Genomic DNA, 20,718 nt, shown 5'->3' with positions numbered 1-20,718 from the left:
TAATAAAAATTCTTGGACTTTTTTTTCTGTATTTTAAGTCTGATAGAAATCACACATTAAAAAAAATCTGTACAAGCTAATGAAAATATTGTTTCTTAGATTTTAACTGGCATCATTAAGTTGATGGTACAATGCTGAGTATCACTGTAGACGTTCTGATTGACAGCTATATGCCTTTGATTAATAGAAATGTCACTACATAATAAGAGCAATATATGTGACATGTACAGCCATTCAAAACATAGTTTATGGGGAGAAAATACCTAAAGTGTTTCTTGGTAATGAAAAATATTGGAAGTACCCTAAAATATTTTAGTCCCCACTGTCACACCCTCCCTTCACCCCTCTGAATGTATGGTGGTCTAAAGAACTTTTATGTCCCATATGTCTCATGGTTCAAGGGTAACCAAAGTAATCAATTCCATAGGACAGGGACTTCCCTGATGGTCCAGTGGCTGAGACTCCACACTCCCAATGCAGGGGGCCCAAGTTCCATCCCTGGTCAGGGAACTAGATCTCACAGGCTGCAACTAAAACAAAGAAACCCGTATGCTGCAATGAAGATCCCACATGCTGCAACTAAGACCCGGCACAGCCAATAAAATAAATACCATAGAAAAGTTCTCTGATGAGAATGAGTAATTGCTTCAGATTATCTAGGCTCCAGTTTCATCAGAGGAACAAAAATGAATCAATTGCTTTTTGTTTTTTTTAAATACTTATTTGGTTGCACTGGGTCTTAGCTGTGGCAGGCGGACTCCTCAGTTGCGGCAGGCATGTGGGATCCAGCTCCCTGACCAGGGATCAAACCTGGGGCCCCTGCATTGGGGAACTTGGTCTTAACCACTGCACCACCAGGGAAGTCCCAAGAATGAATTATAATCAAACGCTACTTTCCTACAAAAGACTTCAGCACTCACAAATTAGACTGCTGACCAACCTTAATGCTTTAGAGATCCCTCCCAGAAGTGGCAAACACTGAATCCAGTCCTCAGAGATGCTTGATAGACTCCAAAATGTAATGAATTACTTTCAATTAGCCAACTTCCTCAATTTGAAAAATCAGGGGATTAAGTATGGTTTTCCATAGGTCCTTTTATGGGGTTGGCCCTTCCTGTCTCATCAATAAAACAATCACCCTGTATTTGTTCACCAGCCAGCACACAAACTTGAGAACATTTGAAGAAACTCCCTTTGGGTAACCGCATCAATGACAGCAAATTCAATAAATTTTGGAAATTCCCTGACAGTCCAGTGGTTAAGACTTGGTGCTTCTTACTGCTGTGGGGGGGTTTGATTTTTGGTGGGGGAACTAAGATCCTGCAAACTGCATGGTGTGGCCTAAATGAATGAATTCTAGTCAATCTGTCACCATAAGAGGCAACTTTGAGTCTTTTAAAACTAGATAGCTTTCAAAGTAGTTTGTAATTTCCTTGAGACTTACATTTATATATAGTCATGACTTTTGTCTTCAGAAAACTCATTTTAGTCAGATTCTCAAAAGGAGATAAACATTGGAACAGTATGAGAAAACCTGTCTGCAGTACAGTGCTTCTCACACATATTTATAACACATGCTAGTCTTTGATAAACCAAAATCTTAAGCATTGTTACTTGAAATTTTTAGATTTTAAGTAACAAATCAGAGCCTGTTGAATATCCCTTCCCCAATCACACTGAGATCATGATATACCTCCTCAAATGGGGGTACTCCTCTTGAATGAGTAGACCAAAGAATAAGGTCAGGAATTAAACTGCCACTTAAAGCAACAATCTTTAGGATGTTCTTACCCTCTAATCCAGAATACCACTGTATTCTTTCCTACAGTTTATAAAACACAGTGGTTAAGTCAAAGTTTCCACTTTTTTCTATTCAACCAAAACTCACTGAAATCCCACATCTGACTATTTCAAGACCAAGAATAATATAAAACTGCAACCAATCCTAAAGGAACAGCCCACATTTTTATGGCAATACTTTTGAATGACTTTACATGAAAACAAAGTTGTAATGCTTTTGCTCAGAAAGTTGAGACCACAGCAAATGGCAATTCTATTAAGTTGGAAAGTTTGAGATTTTTACAGAATGACATTTTCTGACTTTGCTTAACACTAGGAGCAATTCAAATGTCAAAGGCACGCGTGCGCGCGCGCACGCGCACACACACACACACACACACACACACACCTGTAACTAAAAATTGCAGTTTATATAAAATTACATTTAAAAGTGCAATTATAATTGCAGTGTCCTTGAATCACCTTTTCCATCAGTGAAACATAGTATCCTGTGGTGGACATCCTATCAAATACTTGCAACCTATAGCAATTAATTTCTCAGGTTTCTTTGTATTGAAATTTATAAGATTAGCAAAGGGTCCAGTTACTGTCACCATTATGAAAAAGATGCATGGAAGAGAATGAAATAAATGCTCTGCTTATCCATGTTAGTATCCCAATGACAGTTTAACTCTTAATCCCTAATCTTGTTAAATGTAGCCATCAGACTACAGAATACTAACGTGTTAATCAACAAAACTGCTAATTAGGTTTCTTTCAGGGTAAGTAGCAACACATAGAACTTGCTCAAAACAACTCAGGAAGCATATTTAAGAATATACAGGGTTAATTATGTTTGTCATAGGTACTTCAGTTTTTCTAAAAGACCTCGATAATCTCTAGATGTATTTCTTCAAAGTCATATATATCAAGACTTGACTGAAGAGTTTGGATTTTGTTTAAAAAGCCTTTATTCATTTTTGATCAGGGAAAGGACAATCTCAATGTCAGCTTGTCACCTAATCATAAATTTGAACTTACAGGATTCACTGCCCTAAAGACACTGCACCTACTGACTTTGACAACATAACTTAAAATGAAAATCTCCTTTCTGTTCCCTAAGGTTGCATGTTGAACGAACCAATCCCTTGCATTAGCCAACATTGGTACTTGGCCTAGATGTAAGGTCAAATAGCAAAACAGGAGCAAAAGGCCAAAAGCATTGTAACTTGATAGCCCAGCAAGTACAAACATCATCAGAACAAAGAAAGTTGCAGGCACCAAATAAAACAAGGCAGGTTCATTAGCATAAAAAAATTTACACTTGGTTGAAGGTGAGGTCAACTATTCCACATGTGAACATGTATGCCAATCCTAATGGCTAACATGGAACCACAGAAACAAAAACAAAAACCTTAAATTCAATAACTACACTGAATGTAAAATTCAAAACTTGAGTTTACCCAGGACATCCTCCAAAATCTACAGCTAAAACTTTTTTTAATGCACCAGAAGATCTGTTGTAATGACATGACTTGGTCACACTTAGATTTGCATTTACATAAGATTTAAGGGATACCTTTCCCCACTATTCCTTTTACGTTTGAATATGGATATGCTTAACTATTCAGCTCATGCACTAACTGCACTAAAAATGATGAAACTTACTACCATGATTTTTTCTAAGAACTCACACCACGTAACAGTTAACACCCAATACAGCTTCCTAAAAATGCCCCAACAGAAAACATTTTGTTCAGTTTGGTGCTTGCTGTGACATAATACCAACAGAATAGTATACAATTAATTTAGTTACTCATCCACTACGTCATATATTTTAATCTAACTTTTGTTCAAACTTTAGTAACTTCATACCTATTTGCCAAAATCCTTGTGTTAAATGTAACTACATCTGATATTCTTAAACTGTGGCTCCTATAACACAGTTCAAGTGTTTTTTCCCCTGGGTATGTTTAGACAGTTTAATCAAAACAAAGTTATGGTATTATGATTAGCCAAAGCTCTTTCTAGCAGACCACTGAATACAGCAAGTCATTAACAAATGCCTTTCCAGAGACAAGAGCAAAGCAAAATATTTTCTATTCATAAAAGGAGCTACCAGCATGCTTTGTGCCATTAAAAAGTTACTTTTCAAAATATAACCAGAAGACTTATGGTCTACTAGAAAGCTTCCACTCATCACAACACTGTAACTACGCCACAGAAACTTTCATGACAAAGTCTCCAGATATACAAAGAGAAAACAACATTACTTAAAGGTAATGTGGAAGCCTCAGTTAACAGGGAAATGAAGCCTTAGAACATAGAATACATCTAACAAAAAGAGAACAGAGTAGACACTGTAGCTGGCTATTTGTAAAGGACCACAGTTTCTCCCTATGGATCAACACTCCCTACAAAATAAACTGTGCCTTAATTATTGCTTATTTAAAATCACACTTTTACAGGGCTATTTAGTACCTGACGCAGAAAAACAATCACATAAGGAAGCATTTATTTGAGGTTTAACATGAAATCATACAAATAAAATTTGTATAAACACAAATCCACGTCGAGTCATAACAGATAGCAAAAGACAAAGTAAAAACAAAAACTAATTGGCGGCTATATACAGTTGGACACAGTTGTGTCTTGTACACTAGAAAGTCTTTTACAAAATAATCATCTTAGATCAACAGAAGACCAATCTTCAATGTCGTCCTGCAAGATGGGTTACTTTAGCAATCTCTTCCTAAAAACAAAAACAAAATGGCAATTAGATTTGTGCAACTCTGACAAGCTTTCAAAGGTCCACTTTCATGAATTGTTTTAAGTTCTCACTTTATTCTTTTCTTCAATAATTAAAGATCACATGCAAATTCACTGGCAAAACGCAGTTCGGGTAATTAATAAATTCACCATGAAGTTCCCAAATGATATTAAAGTAAAATTTACTTAGAAAATCTGGGAATGCAGTCTTCCCATATTCACAGGTTGAACTGTGCTAGGTTCAAGGTCTACTAGAAACATCTCTAGTAAGCCACGTACAATGCTATTACAAACATGAATTTCTAATAGGCTTGTATTGCAAGAAAACAAATTTCTGTGTGCATATGATCTTTAATTTATATCCCAGATTTTAAAGTTCTTGTTTTGGTTTGTAGATTTCACTATTAGCTATAAAAAGAAAAAGCAAGCATTAAATCTTAAAGAATGAACACTTAAAATGAGGCTCCACAATTGAAATACAACACTAAACAGAAGACCAAAATGATTAAGCTGTAAAAAGGCATTTATGTACTTTAACTCCTGTAAAAAACCATTTAAGTTAAGTTTAGACACTTAATCTTCAAAAAGATTAAAAAAGAAGCCAAAGTCTGAAGTTTTCCACTTTAATCTTTACGCTGGTACATGAAGTTGGAAGAGACCATACCACAGGACAGCGTTTTCTGGTGTATGCCTTGCGCTCTGCCCGCAACGTGCGACCCCCAGAGATAGACGTGGTCAGGGTGACACACGGCCTGCAATGAAGTTCCCGCTGGCGGGTACAAACAAGGTATAATGTCAGAGTTAGAAGACAACATTCCTGTTTTCCTTAAGTTGTACCCATTTCAGTACTTTACCTGTTAATAGTTCTAAAAAAGTTTAATTATTCCTCTAGACCACCTGGTACACAAAGCAAACAGAAAAACTCTTAAGTTTTTCTGTAATACTAAAGAAAGTGAGATAAAACTTTAAAGTTAAAGATCTATAGACACTTTAGGCAAAACAGGTTCATAAAGCAAGTAAAAAATTAACAATTTAGTAAAAGCAGGCTACATGATATTTTGTTTTCACTTATTTTTCATTTGTCTATTGATCTTTAAATTAAATTAGAATTTCCACTGGTGTCTTGAACTCTTATACACACCTGTTTTCTCCAACGTCCCCTTTTAGTATGGCTGGTAATTATTTTGGTGATTGCCACCCCCTCGAGATGCCTTGCCATAAGTGCTCTGTTGGCCTATTTTGAAAAAACAAAAAATTGTGCTTAGCTTTTAATGAAATGGTGTCACTGTATATTTTAAAAACTATTAAATATGCAAAATCCTCCATGGCAATTAAAATAACCAGATATTTAAAAAGTCATTATAAACTAGTCACATATCACATTCTAGAATGTTTGTAATGACTGAAGTCTCTCTATCAGTATAAGCTCTTATGACTATTAAATGTCTCAAAAATTTAACTCCAAATACTTCAAGAAAGAGAAAACACCCACACACACACAGTCTCAGAATGGGATTGTACTTTAAACAATGAATTTTAGTACCACTGGTTTATGAAATTAAGTCAAATATTCTTACCACTGTAGTCTGTATATCCCTGTCCATATCCATAGTTCCCATAGTTATACCCAGTATAATCATAGCCGCCATAGCCACTATAGTTTTGATCACCACCATAGGCACTATTGTAATTTCCATATCCTTGATCATAATAGTTATTAAATCCTTGGTTCCAGTTTTGGCCCTGACCTGAAACAATGCACAATGATTGTTAGGAAACAACTTCTGACCCCCAATCCTAACATAAAATGATGCGTTCCTGTCCCTCACTCTGCAAATCTTAAAAAGGCAGAATGGATACCTATATTGCTAACTGACCAAGAAAGTATTATTACAGTTGGAAAAAAAAGGGGGCAGAAAGTCCAATTGTGCCAGTATCAGGCTCACTAAATTCAATGAAAAATCAGGACAAAGGAGAAGACAGAGTGTTTATCTTTAAAACAAGGACTCCTGCCCTAGAAAACCTATCAGGCCAAAGTGTTCCATGTAATCTTAATTACGTTTAATGGTGTTATTTTCCCATCAGTAATGATACTGTCAGAGTGGCCATTGTTTGAAGAGGTGAAACCAGTAAATACAAAAGCCCACCCACTAAGCTGAGCAGTTTCCATGTTGTAACAGTTTAAATTTGGCTTCACTTTCCTATAGGCTTATTCATATTCTGCAGTTTATAGCTTACAGCATTGAGTCATTGCCCAGGAATTAAGTCTCACCTCGGCCACGACCCCTAGTACCACCTCGTCCACCAGCTGCAGCACCTCTTCCTCCTTTTTGTTGTTGCTGTTGCTGCCTATATACCTCTTTGGGTTGTGCAACTTTGATTTCACACTAAAAACAAAATTTAAAAAGCAAACAGAATTATTACCAATATTCGAATGTCAAGCCATTGTTTTTCTTCTCAAAACAGGTTGAGAAATTTCACTTTAAGAAAAAGAAAGGATATTGTTCATTTACTATAATCAAAATGGCTTTACCTTCCCAGAACCAATTTGATGATATCTGCTTTCTAACAATTTCTTTACTGGCTCTTCGTCTGTATATGTAATAAAACAAAATCCTCTTCTTTCATTTGTTTTTGTATCCATGGGAAGTTCAATATTTTCAATCTGAAATCAAGATACACACTCAAGGTCACCCACTAATGGTAAAAAGCTACCAAGATGTTTTAGAATGCCACAAGTCCTTTTCAAGCTTCAACATAACATGTCATTCTAACGAAATAACTTCTGTATAAACCACTGCTTTATTATCCACATCAAACTAGAGCGATCTGTTTCATCTATGGAGCATTGAGAAGAAAAAGTAAAACCTTATTTAATACCATTTCTTACCCCACAGATGCCACTAGTTAATAAATACAAACCCTAATCACACCAAAGCATCCATCTTTTTGCTGAATTAGTTTCCATTAGACACTAGTTTCCATTATAATACAGAAAGCACTGATTAAGGTACGGTGACTGGAAGGGACTTGAGCAATAATTTAATCCCACCCTCATCCAACATTGAGTTTGCTCTGTAAGAACTGGGCCAGGGATAAACATTATATAAACATATCAAATGAAAATACACATAAACGTAAAAGCAGAGCGCACCTCTCCAAAGGCTCCAAAATATTCTTTAATTTGTTCTTCTGAAGTATCTGGGCTCAATCCACCCACAAAAACCTTTTTAGGGGGTTCCTTCCCTTTTAAAGCTTTGGCTCTTTTAGGGTCTATCAATTTGCCATCCAGCTTGTGTTCTTTCATTTCCAAAACCTAGAAGACAGATTTATTTAATCTGACAACATACAAGCAACCCGCTGAACAATTTGCAAGAAACACACAAAAGCACCACAATGCGAAACATGTTCCTACCTTATCAACACTAGCAGCATCTTTGAAAAGCACAAATCCAAATCCTCTTGATCTTCCAGTGACTGGATCTGTTTTAATTGTGCAGTCTACAACTTCCCCAAATCGAGACAAATATTCAGTCAGATCTTTCTTGCTTGTATCCCAGCTCAAGCCTCCAATAAACATTTTACTAGAAATAAAAGTTGTTTTTTAAGATTAGCAACAACTACAACGATTAAATTCTGAAATTACGTTTACGAAATAAAACTATAAAATAAGCATGGGGAAATACATCCTGATGTACAAATAATTTAACCCGTTTACACACACACACGAACAAAAGACCACAAAGATCCCCCAAGTTCCTCACTTACTCAAAACGGTGGACACCTTGCTCTCCTCACTGCACAATGCCAAGTTTAAACGAGGCCAACAATACATGGTAAAGATTGTTCCCGACTAGAAAATCCAACTTTCTATACTGATCCCACACAACTTAGGCTCACCGTCTTCCTCAACTACCAAGCCCACGTTCCACCTAAAAGAACTCATCATCACACGTACTGGGGATCTGGGTACCAGTCGCCTACAGGTTCCCAAACCAGGAGTTCCCTAAATCCTCCCCCTGAAAACTGCGCGGAAGCGTAACACAGACACAATGAAGAGGCGGCTGCAGCTGCAGCATGGGGCACACACAGCGCGGCCGGCCCCTCCCCCTCGGGCCCCACGCGCGCCTGCGCATTCGGGACACAGACGACGCCGCCGCCCTCCGCCGCCAACCCCTCTGCCCTTCCCCCACCTTCCGCGGGCCTCTCGAGTCACCGCCCCACCTCCGTCTCCTACTTTCCTCTTCCCTCCAACCTAGTGAGGCCCAGCGGGTACGCGGGGAATCGACTTGGGGAAAGAACAGGGGCAGCGCGCGGCCCCCGAGGGACGAAGGGGTGCATGCGGAGCGCTGGGGGAGGGGGGAAAAAGGAGAAGCGTGCGGTACCCGTCATCCTGCTGATTCTTGCTCGCGTTGATCTTAGATCCCTCTGCAAATTCCTCTATGTTGCTGTACTCGTTCATGTCTTCCATAGCGGCTGAATTATCGGCCGGGAGGCGCTGGCGTGCAATCCGTGTCGCGGCAGCAGCGGCGGCAGAACGTTGTATGGAGCTGGATTTAAAATGGCGGCGGAAGAGATCCGGGCGCCGCCTGCGCCCTCCCTTTATAGCCGCCCCACCCGCCAATCGGGAGGGCTGCTGGGCGGTGACGTGGCGCTGGGCCCGGCGCGCCCCCTGCCGGGTGGAGCTGGGAGCGAGCGAAGGGAGGAGTGGGGCGAGCTGCCGCGGCGCCCTCGGCCGCCAATGGGAGAGGCTGCGGGAGGCTAAAGTAGCGGGAGCGGAGGGGAACAATGGCGGCGGCACATGGGAAAGCCGGGGAGGGACCTCCATCGCGGCCCTTCCGCTGAGGAGCGAGGTCGCAGGTGAAAGGACGCGGGCTTGGGAAAAGAGCGTCAGAAGAGAAAAACGAAGGGGCGAAAAGTCCTGGGTCAAAAATCCCGAGCAGCGTCACAGCCCCTCTTGCCTTGAGAGCCTTTGTCTCTGGCGTCCGGTCCAGCCCACTCCCAGCAAAGAGCCGTCAACCCCGCCTTTTAACGCCCTCGGTCCCCCAGTGCGGAGCTGCTGCTATCGATTGGCACCGGGGCCGCGCTGCTCCGGAAAAAAGCGGACTGCGCCCAGCGCCGGTGGCTGAGGCGGCGAGCGCGCCCTGCCGTCCGCCGCGCGCACGCGTGTTTTGTCCTGGAGCTGGCTGGAAGCAGCCGAACAGGAAGCGGGCGCTCTTTAGCCCCCTCCGGACAGCGGCGCGGCGCGGCGCGGGGGCCTCTTCCGCTGCCGCTACAGGCGCGCGGGCCGAGGGGGCGCGGCGGGTCTCCCTAGCCGATCGGCCGGAACCGGGGCCAACGCAGTCAGGCTGACCGGGAGCCAAACGGCCTCTTTCGCTGGCTGACGGGTGGAGGGGCGCGGGCCCGGTCGGATTACTGTAAAAATGCAAAAGCGGAGGCAGTGGGCGGGGAGGGGGCTAGGTGCCGTAGAGGGCAAGGGGCACTCACATCCCCGGCGCGCCACTCGCGGGGCTCCCGTCTGCACGTGCCCCGAGCCTCTCCCGCTCGCTCAACCAGTCTGCGGAGAGCGCGCGCCCGCACATCGGGCTCCCGCGTTCGCTTCTTTGTTCCCGCCCACGCGAGGCCCATTTTGACTGATCGGGTTAGAGGCCCTCTAGCGGCCAATCGACGTCGGTGCCATTACCTCTCCCCGCCCCATCGGAACCTCGCGAGGACCGCCCCATTTCCCTGCCCACGTGGTCTAGGCCTCCAGGCCCGGGCAGCTTGCGAGTTCAAGGTCCCTGTGCTGCTGGTTTCTCTATTTTCAGGGGCCCCGACGTGTCCTCTCCGCCTCGTGCGTCAGGCCGCGCGCAGTTGTGCGCTCCGGGACTCTTTTCGGGGCTGTCGGAAGCCCAGCAGTTTGCTGGGCGCAGCCGGCACGGCCCTCCGCCCTCCCTACCAGTAGGCCGATTCTCGTAGTAGCAGCCGGTGGGGAAATGGTTGTGCTTTCGGTGCCTGCCGAAGTCACTGTGATCCTGTTAGATATCGAAGGTACCACAACCCCGATTGCTTTCGTGAAGGTGAGGGGCGGAAGGGAGCGGGGAAGTTACTTGTGCTTTAAAACAAAAATTTTAAACTATTGCAGACCTTGCACTAGAGACACGAGGCGTGGGAGAAACGGTGTGGCTTTGCAGCGGCTCTGGGATGGGAGGAAGTAGTCTGCGGCGGATTGCGGGGATGCTTTTCCTCACCGTCTCCACCTTCCCGCGTCCCTGCCCTCGGTTATTTGCAGGTGGGAAGGGATGGAGGTGGTGGTGAAGAAGGGCCGAGGAGGGCAGGTCCGCCGCGGCAAGGTGAAGCGTTGTGGGCGCCGCCCGCCGGGCAGGTGTGCGCCGCGTCGCCCCGCTGGTGAGCTTCCGCCTTGTGGCGGGTTGGACCTGGCGAGGCGGCGGCCGCGATCTAGTGGTCCTTGAGGCTTCTAGTCTAGTAAAATGGGAAGGCTGAACGACGAAGATGACTTTTCAGGTACCCCTGGTGATAGGCGGTAATGGTTGCTCTTGGCCCTTTCCCACTCCTGCTCTTAGTGGCCGAAATGCACACTGTATGTTACTGGACTAGGCTAGCAAACGTCTAGATTCCGTTCATTTTCTTCGAAAAACCATGAAAGCTTAAAGTTCTTACCAAAAGCCTTCCTCCTAGGATGTCAGTGCTAACCAGCACTTGTCTATACCTAGTTCACAAACTTACAACTTTGCATTAGAGCAGGTTCCTTTTATATATATATTGTATTTGCCAGGATGAGTAAATATCAAATATTAATATAATTTTTTAAAGAATTCCTCGGGCCTGGTTTTCTCTTATTTGGCTTCTAGAGGTTTAAGATAAAAGTATTCACTAGAAGTGCTTGCGTGCAGTAATAACTGAGAAAGGAGGGAAAGTACAAAGTAGAAAAAATAATAACTGCTTTCTTGTAGTTTTCAAAGAAAAAAAAGGATTCCTCATCTTTGTAGTTTATAGTTTACAAGTCACTCTCTCCATTCTGGCTTTCTCTTGCTTGCCACTGTTATCAGGAGACCAGGGATAATGACAGGACAGGTCGTTGTTATATGGCATATGTAGCGTTCTTGGAAAGTTGATTTAGGGAGTAAGATACCTCATGCAAATCAATTTTGTAACAAAACGTTATGTGTCTCTTTCACCTTTTTTACCCACTATGTCTTCTGTAAGATGACACGAGCCACTTCTTGGAATCTTTGTTTATGAAAGACTTATCCTGACACCTTTCTGAGAATAAAAATGCCTTGATGATCTAAATAGATTTTTTTGTTTTTGTTTTGTTTCTTTGGTTTTGTTTGGCTTGCGGAATCTTAGTTCCCCGACCAGGGATCGAACCCAGGCCCCTGCAGTGGAAGCGTGGAGTCCTAACCACTGGACCGCCAGGGAATTCCCAAATAGATTTTTTTTTGGATTTGACACCAGACTGCCAAAAAGTGATTCGGGGTCTTGTTTAAAGGGTAGTTTCTTGTGCTTTGTTCTATAATCTGTTATTATTTTTATTAATATTAATCTATTACAATATAATCGTCTGTTAGTTTGTTATACATTAATTTACCAAAACCAGTGTTTCTAAAAGTATGTTCAGAAGAACATTAGGTTTGTGTGGCTGTTTTTAGTAATTATGCAGAAAAGGTTTCCATTATTAAATCCACTTTGGGGGGAATGTTCTATATGTATTCAACCAGGTTTCTTTATTGCACGCCTTCTCAGAGCCTTTATATCATGTGCACACTTGCACACACACACACATTGTGAGCCTTAAAGAGACTAGCATGTCACAAATTTACTTGAACCAGAAAAACTTTTAGCAGAGTAGCTCTATCTTTTTGAACACCTTTTAAAGAGATGCTAAGTTATGTGCTTCTTGGACCTCTGAGCATGGAGCTGGGAATGTTTGTTCTACTTGGGCTTTATTAGTCACATTAGGTGTGTGAACTTGTAGCCCTCCTTCCTGTGGAATGGTGTAAGGAAACATTGAGTAATGTATACCTGCAGCTTGTATACTTGACTCATCCTCAAAAACTTGGTGAGGTGTGTGTACTCTGCGTTTTACTGATAGGAAACTAAGGCTCTGAAAAATTGAACAGTATGCCTGGGATTTGAAACCAAATTGTCTGACTCAACAACTCTTACTCTTTCCATTATTGCACTCGATCTCTGAAATGGGAACCACAGTGCTCGTTCTATTTTCTTTGCCTGGCCTTGTGGGGGTTAAATGACACAGCTGGTATGAGAGCACTTTAATCAGTAAGAAGTACCATAAAAGTATATGGCAGCAAATTTCAATATACACCACCTCTAGGTGGTAGGTATAAGAGTGAGCCCTTGGAACAGAATAACTATAGTTGAGTCTCACTTTATCTGGGGGATTGCTTCTACAGTCAGCGTACACTGTGAAAGTTGAGTATTTTCAAAAATTGCCCTTGAACTACCCTTAGGAAGTCAGTTCTCTTTGGAGATTGATTCTGTCTTTCAGTAAGTCATATGCAGCCATTTTTCCTTCAGGGTTGAAACATCCCTGCTTCTTCCTTTGAGTATCAGAGGAAGTTGGTTTGGGATTAGGTGATGTAGATGAAAAATATATTGTGTCAAACTTTAGCCTCACAATGAACCATTCATGCTGTAAGAGACACTGAGGAACTGAGAGACTGTCCAAGGGAACAGAACACCTTCATTGAGTAGAATGGCAGACAGATTGCCAGCGCTGGTTATGTGTTTTTTTTCCCCTTTCTCTCTCTCTCTCTCTCTCTCTTTTTTTGCTGAGCACTTAGAGTTGAATGTGTATATGATGCAACTTAACTATATAAGATGACACTAACAGTGCTGGATATCTTACGGGATCCTCCCAGTTTGGGTGCTCTGAGGACAGGCTGTTTGCTCTATCAGGGCATGCCTTCAGCCTTTGGGCTCCGGGCAACAATAAACAATGTTTTTACTTCCTGCTATTATGTCTTATTTTCTTTGGTCAAATTTCTAGAAAGGGAAGGGTTCCTAGCTTGGATCATCTAGTCAATGTCACAACCAGCTAATTAATTTCTCATATGAATCAACTGGTGCCTGGAGGGATATCTTTGTGAGGATCCTCACAGTGTGTTGGGGACAGAGCAGCAATAGATGGTTCCCAGTGCATGCGAGTCCTCAAAGCCACCAGTCCACTGCAGGACGTGTGCCTCTGGAGTTTCTTTTCTTTTCAAGCGCTAACTTTGATTCTCTACAGTGGTGATCTCCCAACATTTTTTGGTCATGTACATCATCAGCAGAATTGGAGCAGGTAGGCACTACCAATAGAATTTATTGTGTACACATATTACTGTACTATTATTAAGTTGTAAAATAAATTGGAATTTAAAGATGAGATTTAAATAATAAGTGTAAATGAATGTTATTGTATTCACTTCCCTTCTCCCCTTGAATCATCTTGCATGCACCTCACAGAGCCACTGCTTGATCTTTGTCTGTGTGATGTAATATTCATTTTCTGACTTTGTGCATTGTATTATTCCAGTGTTTTCAGTCTGTAAGCTATGAAATAACACCATTACCAGTCCTTGGGGTTATCCTGTCAAGAACCTTCAACTATTGTTTTTGAGTTGGAGAAAATGGTGTCTTGTTTCTGAAAACGCTCTATAATTTGGTGTCTTTCCTGCCATTACATGTCAAGTTAGTACATGTAACAACAGTTGCGGCAGTTATGTTTTGTGAAGTTACCGTGAACGCCATCTTAGCAAACACTGAATCATTGCCCCTAGAGAAAATGCAGGGTTTGCTTCCTGTGAGCCTCTGGTCACAGCATATTTGTCAGCTGATCAGTACATAACCTTGTTTTATGTGTGTTTCTGTTTGCCTTATCTAATATATATCGTTGCTCCATTAACATTGAACTCACTGCCAGTAGCGCTATAGCTTATGCTTTAGCGAAGCTTATGTAACACATGTGTTTTCTCTGTAAGGCAGCTTTCTTGCCTTTAGGAACACTAGACAGCACTTTGCTTGGGGACCATTTTAAACTGCACACTCACCAACAAAAAGCACAAAATGCGAAAAATGTGGTGCTAAGTAGACCTTGAAAAGGATACTTGTTTAAAATATGAGAGGTGAAATAAGAAGGCAAAGCATCACATACTGGGAACATGTGCATCTGGTTTTCCACAATTTTAGCTGTTCTGCTCATGTATGTACCTGTCCTCAAAAAATTGGGAAAGTGCAGTGAGTAATGATTTTGGGGTTATAAATAAGTTTTAGTGAGTAGGAGAATTTGCAAATACAGAATCTTTAAATAATGAGGATTGGCTTCGTAGAGTAGTATTTATAAGGATGGACTTGGAGACTGCAAGTCTTGATTAGCATTCTGGCTCTTCCCTAAATGATTTATGGCAAGTTAGTTAATGTCTCTAAGTCTAGGTGCATATTCCCTCAACTGTACTTTGGGGATATCCACCTCATAAGGCTACTGTGAACATTTAGTGAATGTTTAGCCCTTGAAAAAACTTTATAAAAATAAATAGATTTCCATCAATATTTCATCCACCATCTCAACAAATATTGTCAGGGAGTAGTGGACAGGGGTACTAGCAGGGGCAGGGGCATGTTTTTCACTTATAACTTAGGAACTTTTTGTGCTTGGAAGTAAAATCTTTGTAATAATTAAGAACCTCTCATTAACTGAAAGTATGAATCTGATTAGAATATTTGTCCCTAAAATATAGTAAGTGGGTCATGGTGAGTACCCTTGCCAATGGCTCTTTGTATTTGTGCTTCTCAGACTTGAATGTGTTCACAAATCATCTAGAGATCTGTCTAAAATGTAATTTCTGATTCAGAAGATCTGGAATGGAACTTTTTTTTCATTTTTAATGACATTTATTGTTTTCTTTCTAATTTTACAAGCAATATATATTCATTGCAGACAATTAGACAAAAAACCTGAAGTAAAAATTAACAATCACCCATAATCTCCACCCCCCAGAGATAACCATTGTTTGCATTTTGATGCATTTCCTCCCAGTGTCTACATATTTTTTTTAATGGAAGTATAATTGACCTACAATATTATGTTAGTTCCAGGTGCACAACATAGTGATTAGATACTTCTATACATTACAAAATGATCACCGTGATATGTCTAGTTACCATCTGTCACCATACAAAGATATTACAATATAATTGACTATATTCCTCATGCTAAACATTTCATCCTCATTTATTTTGTCACTGGAAGTTTGTACCTCTTAATCTCCCTCACCTATTTCACTAATCCCCCAACCCCTTCCCCTCTGGCAACCACCTATTTCTTCTCTGTATCTATGACTCTGTTCTGTTTTGTTATGTTTGTTCATTTGTTTTTTAGATATGTGAAATCAGATGGGATTTGTCTTTCTCTGCCTGACTTACTTCATTTAGCATAATACCCTCTAGGTCCATCCACTTCACAAATGGCAAGATTTCATTCTTTTTTATTGCTGAATAATGTGGAACAGAACTTGATGCTGAATTTCGTACAGGTTCCCAGGTGATACTGTGGTCCATGGACTGAACACTGTAGTTAGGCTTTTTTTTTTTTCCTTAATAAATCTATTTTATTTATTTATGTATTGGCTGTGTTGGGTCTTGGTTGCTGCACATGGACTTTCTCTAGTTGTGGTGAGCGGGGGCTACTCTTTGTTGCAGTGCACAGGCAGTGCAGTGTACATTGTGGTGGCTTCTCGTTGCAGAGCATGGCCTCTAGGCACATGGACTTCAGTAGTTGTGGCTCTCGGGCTCTGGAGTGCAGGCTCAGTAGTTGTGGCACACGGGCTTAGTTGCTCCGTGGCATGTGGGACCTTCCCAGACCAGGGATCGAACCCGTGTTCACTGCATTGGCAGGCGGATTCTTAACCACTGTGCCACCAGGGAAGTCCCTGTAGTTAGGCTTTATACAAATTCATAAGTTCTACCTGTGCTGAGGTCTGTTAGCACTCCTCTTTTCCAGTGGCTCAGAGGAGGTGATAGAGCAGACCAAGGGTGTAGGTGTATTAGGGGAGGTCTGTCATCATTAACAGAACCAAAACCTCTCAAAAGTCAAGTAAATTGATAAAGGAGAGCAAGATGATGAAATAAGCTGGTAGACAACAAAGCATTAAGCAAGTGCCCACTTCCCCAGCTTTTGCAAATTGTCTTCCAAGAAATTGAACTGTAAAAACAACTTTCGTAATAATAGAAATAGAAAGGAGTTATGTGTACTTATAGGGAAGCAGGATAATAGGCCTGAAAATTCCTGTCAGATCTCCAAAATTCCTCTGCGGCTTCCCTCTTCTCCCTCACTACCACCATCTTATGTCATTTTCTAGATAATTTGTTAGTAGAAACATTTCACTGAATGTCTGTATAACGGGAACCTGAAGAATAAGGCTTTAAGTGTCCTGGCAGATGGGCAGGTGAGTAGTGCCTTGCTTTAACCTGCTGTATTAGTTCCTGTGGCTGCTGTAACTAATTGCCATAAGTTTAGTGGTTTAAATCAGTACAGATTTATCATCTTACAGTTCTGGAGGGTCACAACTCTGAAATAGGTCTCAGTGAGCTAAAAGGAAGGTGTTGGCATGGTGTGTCCCTTCTGGAGACTAGGGGAAAACTCTTTCTTGCTTTTCCAGCTTCTAGAGGCTACCCACATTCCCTGGTTCTTGGGCCCTTCCTCTGTCTTTAAAGCCAGCAGGGTAGCATCTTCAGATTGGTCCTTCACTCTCTGACTTTGACACTCCTACTTCCCTCTTTCACTTGCAAGGACTTTGATTATATCAGGCCCAACCAGGTAATCCAGTGTAATCTCCCCATCCTGAGATCCTTAATTTAAATCATGTCTGCAAAGCCCCTTTTGCCGAGTAAAGTAACATAGTCATAGGTTTTGGGGATTTAGGAACATGTACATTTGAAGGTAGGGGGCAGTTTCCTCTCTGCCACACTTGGCTAGCACCAACATTTCTGACTAATAGATCCCTTTACAGGTTTTTGGCTACATCGGAGTTCGGCTTTATAGTAGCTCCAATTTTGCCTTGAAATTTATTATTTATGGTACTGGATAGGATCTATAAATTTTTAAAAAAATTGACAGTTTTTTTTTTTTAAGATTGTGTTTCTCTTAAGGATTGTGGTGGTGTGGTTGTTGGTAAAGACAGTGTTTAAGGGACTGGAGTTTTACCTTAAAGAACAAGATATTTGGCAAGGTTCGAACAAGACTAAGGGAAGAGATCTCAAACTGAACGTTCTGTGTTAGAAAATATGAATTAAGCAGACAAATCCTTGATCCTATAAATAATATTTATTTGAAGTAGCAGATACTCATTTAATTGAAAATCAAAATGATAAAGATATTGATTCAATTAACAGCAGAATCATGTTTGTATGCTTTTCTGACGTTTGTTTAATGAATTTCTTTGGAATATCTTGATATTTTATGTTAAAGCACTTTTAGAAATAGCTAAGACATTCTTGATTGTTTAACAATACTTGTAATTTACTCTTTTATGTTCTCTTATATTCTAACGATATATTTTGGAAGTTAATAATCAGGAAATGTTGAAATTGACATTTTTTTTCTCATGGAAACGGTTATGTTAATTTTATGGTCTTTCTAAGAAGAGAGCTTGTGTTGTCTGATAGTATCTCCCAACTTTAGTTAAATATCCATTTGGTAAGTTTTATCATTCTGCTCTCAATATGAAACTGCTAGAAGACTACCCACAAGGGACAGCAACCACGAGCTTGCTTCCACCTGTGCTGTTTATTATTGATGCTAGTAACTGTAATTGTGTCATCTTCCCTGGCTTCATTCAGTCTAGGGATTTAGGCTTTTTCATCTTCAAGAATGGGGTAGTAGGATCCGTCATGCTTATAAGGTAGTGATGAAGATTGAGATAGAGTGCAAAAACCTTTGAAAAATATAAAGCCCTGTAGAAACACTGATTATAATGCAGGAAATATCAGACTGTTTGGTGGAGACAGAAAGTGCTTATGAAGGGTCAGCGTGGAAAAGGGGAGCTAACATTTACTGAAACCCGCTGTGATTACCTCCGCCTCTACTCCTTATGGCCCTGGCCAGAAATAAGTTAAGAACGAGATGCAGAACTCAGCTAACCTCAGAGAACATGAGGAGGCACTGGAATGGCAGGACTGCTTTGATAAGTAGCTGTTGATGGGTTGATTAACATTCCCCAAACCTTCCCAGTTGCTCAGGATTCCTAAAGGGAGATATACCCATGGTGGTATGTGAGAGGAATTTTGTTGATTCAGCTTGAGACAAGGGGAGGAACCTTTGGAGAATCACTGTATTGGGTCTGAGTATATCATGAGGTAGATTAGAAAACACCTCCGGCCTTAATTTCTGGTCTCTTATTCGTCTACCGCCTTCCGTTATCATGGCACTTGCATAATCTTTCCAGTCTAATCAATCTTCCCTTCTTTTCCCTCACGTTTATTTGAATACCTATCATATGCCAGGCTCTGCTAGGCAACCAAAATCCTTAAAGATGCTGCTGCCATCCTTAAGGAACCTAGTAAGGAAGACAGGAACATTAACAGGTTGTCTTTGCACCATCAGAATCCTTTGTGGTTTCCTATTGGCTCAAAGATAGTTTCAACTCCTCAACTTCAGTGAATTGGGTTTTCCAACTTTCTATTCCTCTATTTCTTTACACTTTTTTTTATAGCTGAACATGCCCATTTGGGTCATGCCACACTTTCGTGCCACCACCATTCCTCCAGCTTGGGATGTCATACTTTTTCCTCTCCAAGTGCAAGTTGGTTCCATGTACTTATTAATTTAAAACATATTTATCGCGTTAGGTTATGGGAATACACAGGTAAGACCTACTTCTGCTTTCACAGGACTTCTGTTTAAGCAGGAATTTCAAAATCCTCTCTCTCCCTCCTTTGCAGGGCCACGTATTTGCCACTGTAGCAGATGCTGCCTTGTGGTGGTGTCTGTGTGTGCTGTCTTCCAGCAATGCTGAGAGAGCTCTTTAAGGGCAGAAAGCAGAGCCTGGCATAGTAGTTGCACATAAGGCATTCAGCAAATGCTTGTTGATGGTGATATGATGCATTCCAGAATGGGCCTGGGAGGGGCTGGTATTGCTTCTCCCACTTCTGCTATCCCTGCTGTTTCAGATTTCCTCAAGGTGATACTTTATCTTATTTGCAAAGTATGCAATTTAACGGATGTGTTTCTAGAGTCTCATTAGAATATTCATTGACCCAAGATTTCTAAAACCTCTTAGTTTTAGAGAAAGCAGTCAGTTAACAATGGAAATTAAAAACCATAAAAAATTTTTGATTAACAATTAAATTTAAGTATTTAAAGAGCTAAATACGTTATTCTGTGGAAACTTGTATCTGTTAATGTGAGGATAGAGGGAAGTGTTTTTTCCCCAAAATTTTTCCTCAAAAATTAATTCACACTTGCTATGAATTGCAAACATTACAGAAGATTATAGTGTAGAGAATGAATGCCCTTTCTGCTCCTACCACCCAGCAATAGTCATTAAGAGTTTGGTGAACATTCCTCCTGATTTTTTTCCCTATGCATACAGTAAAGTCACTTAGATCCTTGAAAGAAATGTAGTCACATTGACCCCCAAAAAGGTACCAATTCTAATAAATAACCCCTGTTTTGAAAATACATAGATAAGCCTTTATCTTGCTCACATAAACTTTTAAAGGATATCCTGTGTTTAGCTCTGAAAAGTCCTACCTTGTCTGATGGTTCTTAAAATTTTCCATCCTTACAGCTCACCCCATGTCACACCTTCACGAAAAAAAAAAAAAAAAAAAAAAAAAGTATTCTTTTTACAGTAAAAGCTTATTTTTGTATAAAACTTTAGATTTTCACATTTATTAACTCACTTAATTTTCAAAATTGGTTTTGGTTCAGGTAGGGGTCATAAGAAGGGTGGAAGCCAAGCCACCCTGACCCTCTTGCACCTGGTTCTCCATCACCTTTCTGCATTGTGTGGAAAGTTGGCAGCTCTGTCCTCAGAGGCCCTACTGGAAACTCATTGGACCCTTCCCAGGGGACTCCATTTCAGAAGCATGGATTTCTTTTCAAACACAGAATTCTTTAATACAGAAAAGGGTTCTTTGTCTTCTGGGTATGTACGTGAGCGGTTC

At 41.1% G+C, this 20,718-nt stretch overlaps 2 protein-coding genes across 3 annotated transcripts in view; one reads left to right on the top strand and one right to left on the bottom strand.

Moving 5' to 3' along the window:
- Positions 1-3,066: 3,066 nt before the first annotated feature.
- Positions 3,067-9,884, bottom strand: HNRNPDL (heterogeneous nuclear ribonucleoprotein D like). 2 transcript variants are annotated; one of them, XM_007447548.1, is made up of 8 exons: positions 8,934-9,884; positions 7,964-8,132; positions 7,703-7,864; positions 7,082-7,213; positions 6,821-6,935; positions 6,126-6,296; positions 5,690-5,782; positions 3,067-4,531 (listed from the first exon to the last, which is right to left on the bottom strand). In XM_007447548.1, exons 1-7 carry the CDS (start codon positions 9,374-9,376, stop codon positions 5,712-5,714), a joined length of 1,263 nt encoding a protein of 420 aa, XP_007447610.1. In that variant the 5' UTR covers positions 9,377-9,884; the 3' UTR covers positions 3,067-4,531; positions 5,690-5,711. The 2 variants fall into 2 exon arrangements, with proteins under 2 accessions (XP_007447610.1, XP_007447611.1); XM_007447549.1 differs by lacking the exon at positions 6,126-6,296 and having other exon boundaries at positions 4,490-4,531.
- A 432-nt stretch (positions 9,885-10,316) lies between these two features.
- Positions 10,317-20,718, top strand: part of ENOPH1 (enolase-phosphatase 1) — a 34,929-nt gene continuing 24,527 nt past the window's right edge. The window contains exon 1 of the mRNA XM_007447547.1: positions 10,317-10,607. Coding sequence (XP_007447609.1) covers positions 10,524-10,607 — 84 coding nt within the window. The 5' untranslated portion in view covers positions 10,317-10,523. The remainder of the gene's footprint in view (positions 10,608-20,718) is intronic.

This window comes from Lipotes vexillifer, unplaced genomic scaffold (assembly GCF_000442215.2).
Source record: "Lipotes vexillifer unplaced genomic scaffold, Lipotes_vexillifer_v1.1 scaffold272, whole genome shotgun sequence".
Classification (NCBI taxonomy): domain Eukaryota; kingdom Metazoa; phylum Chordata; class Mammalia; order Artiodactyla; family Lipotidae; genus Lipotes; species Lipotes vexillifer.
The sequence above is the reverse complement of the archived record's forward strand: the minus strand, read 5'-3'. Positions and strand labels throughout refer to the sequence as shown.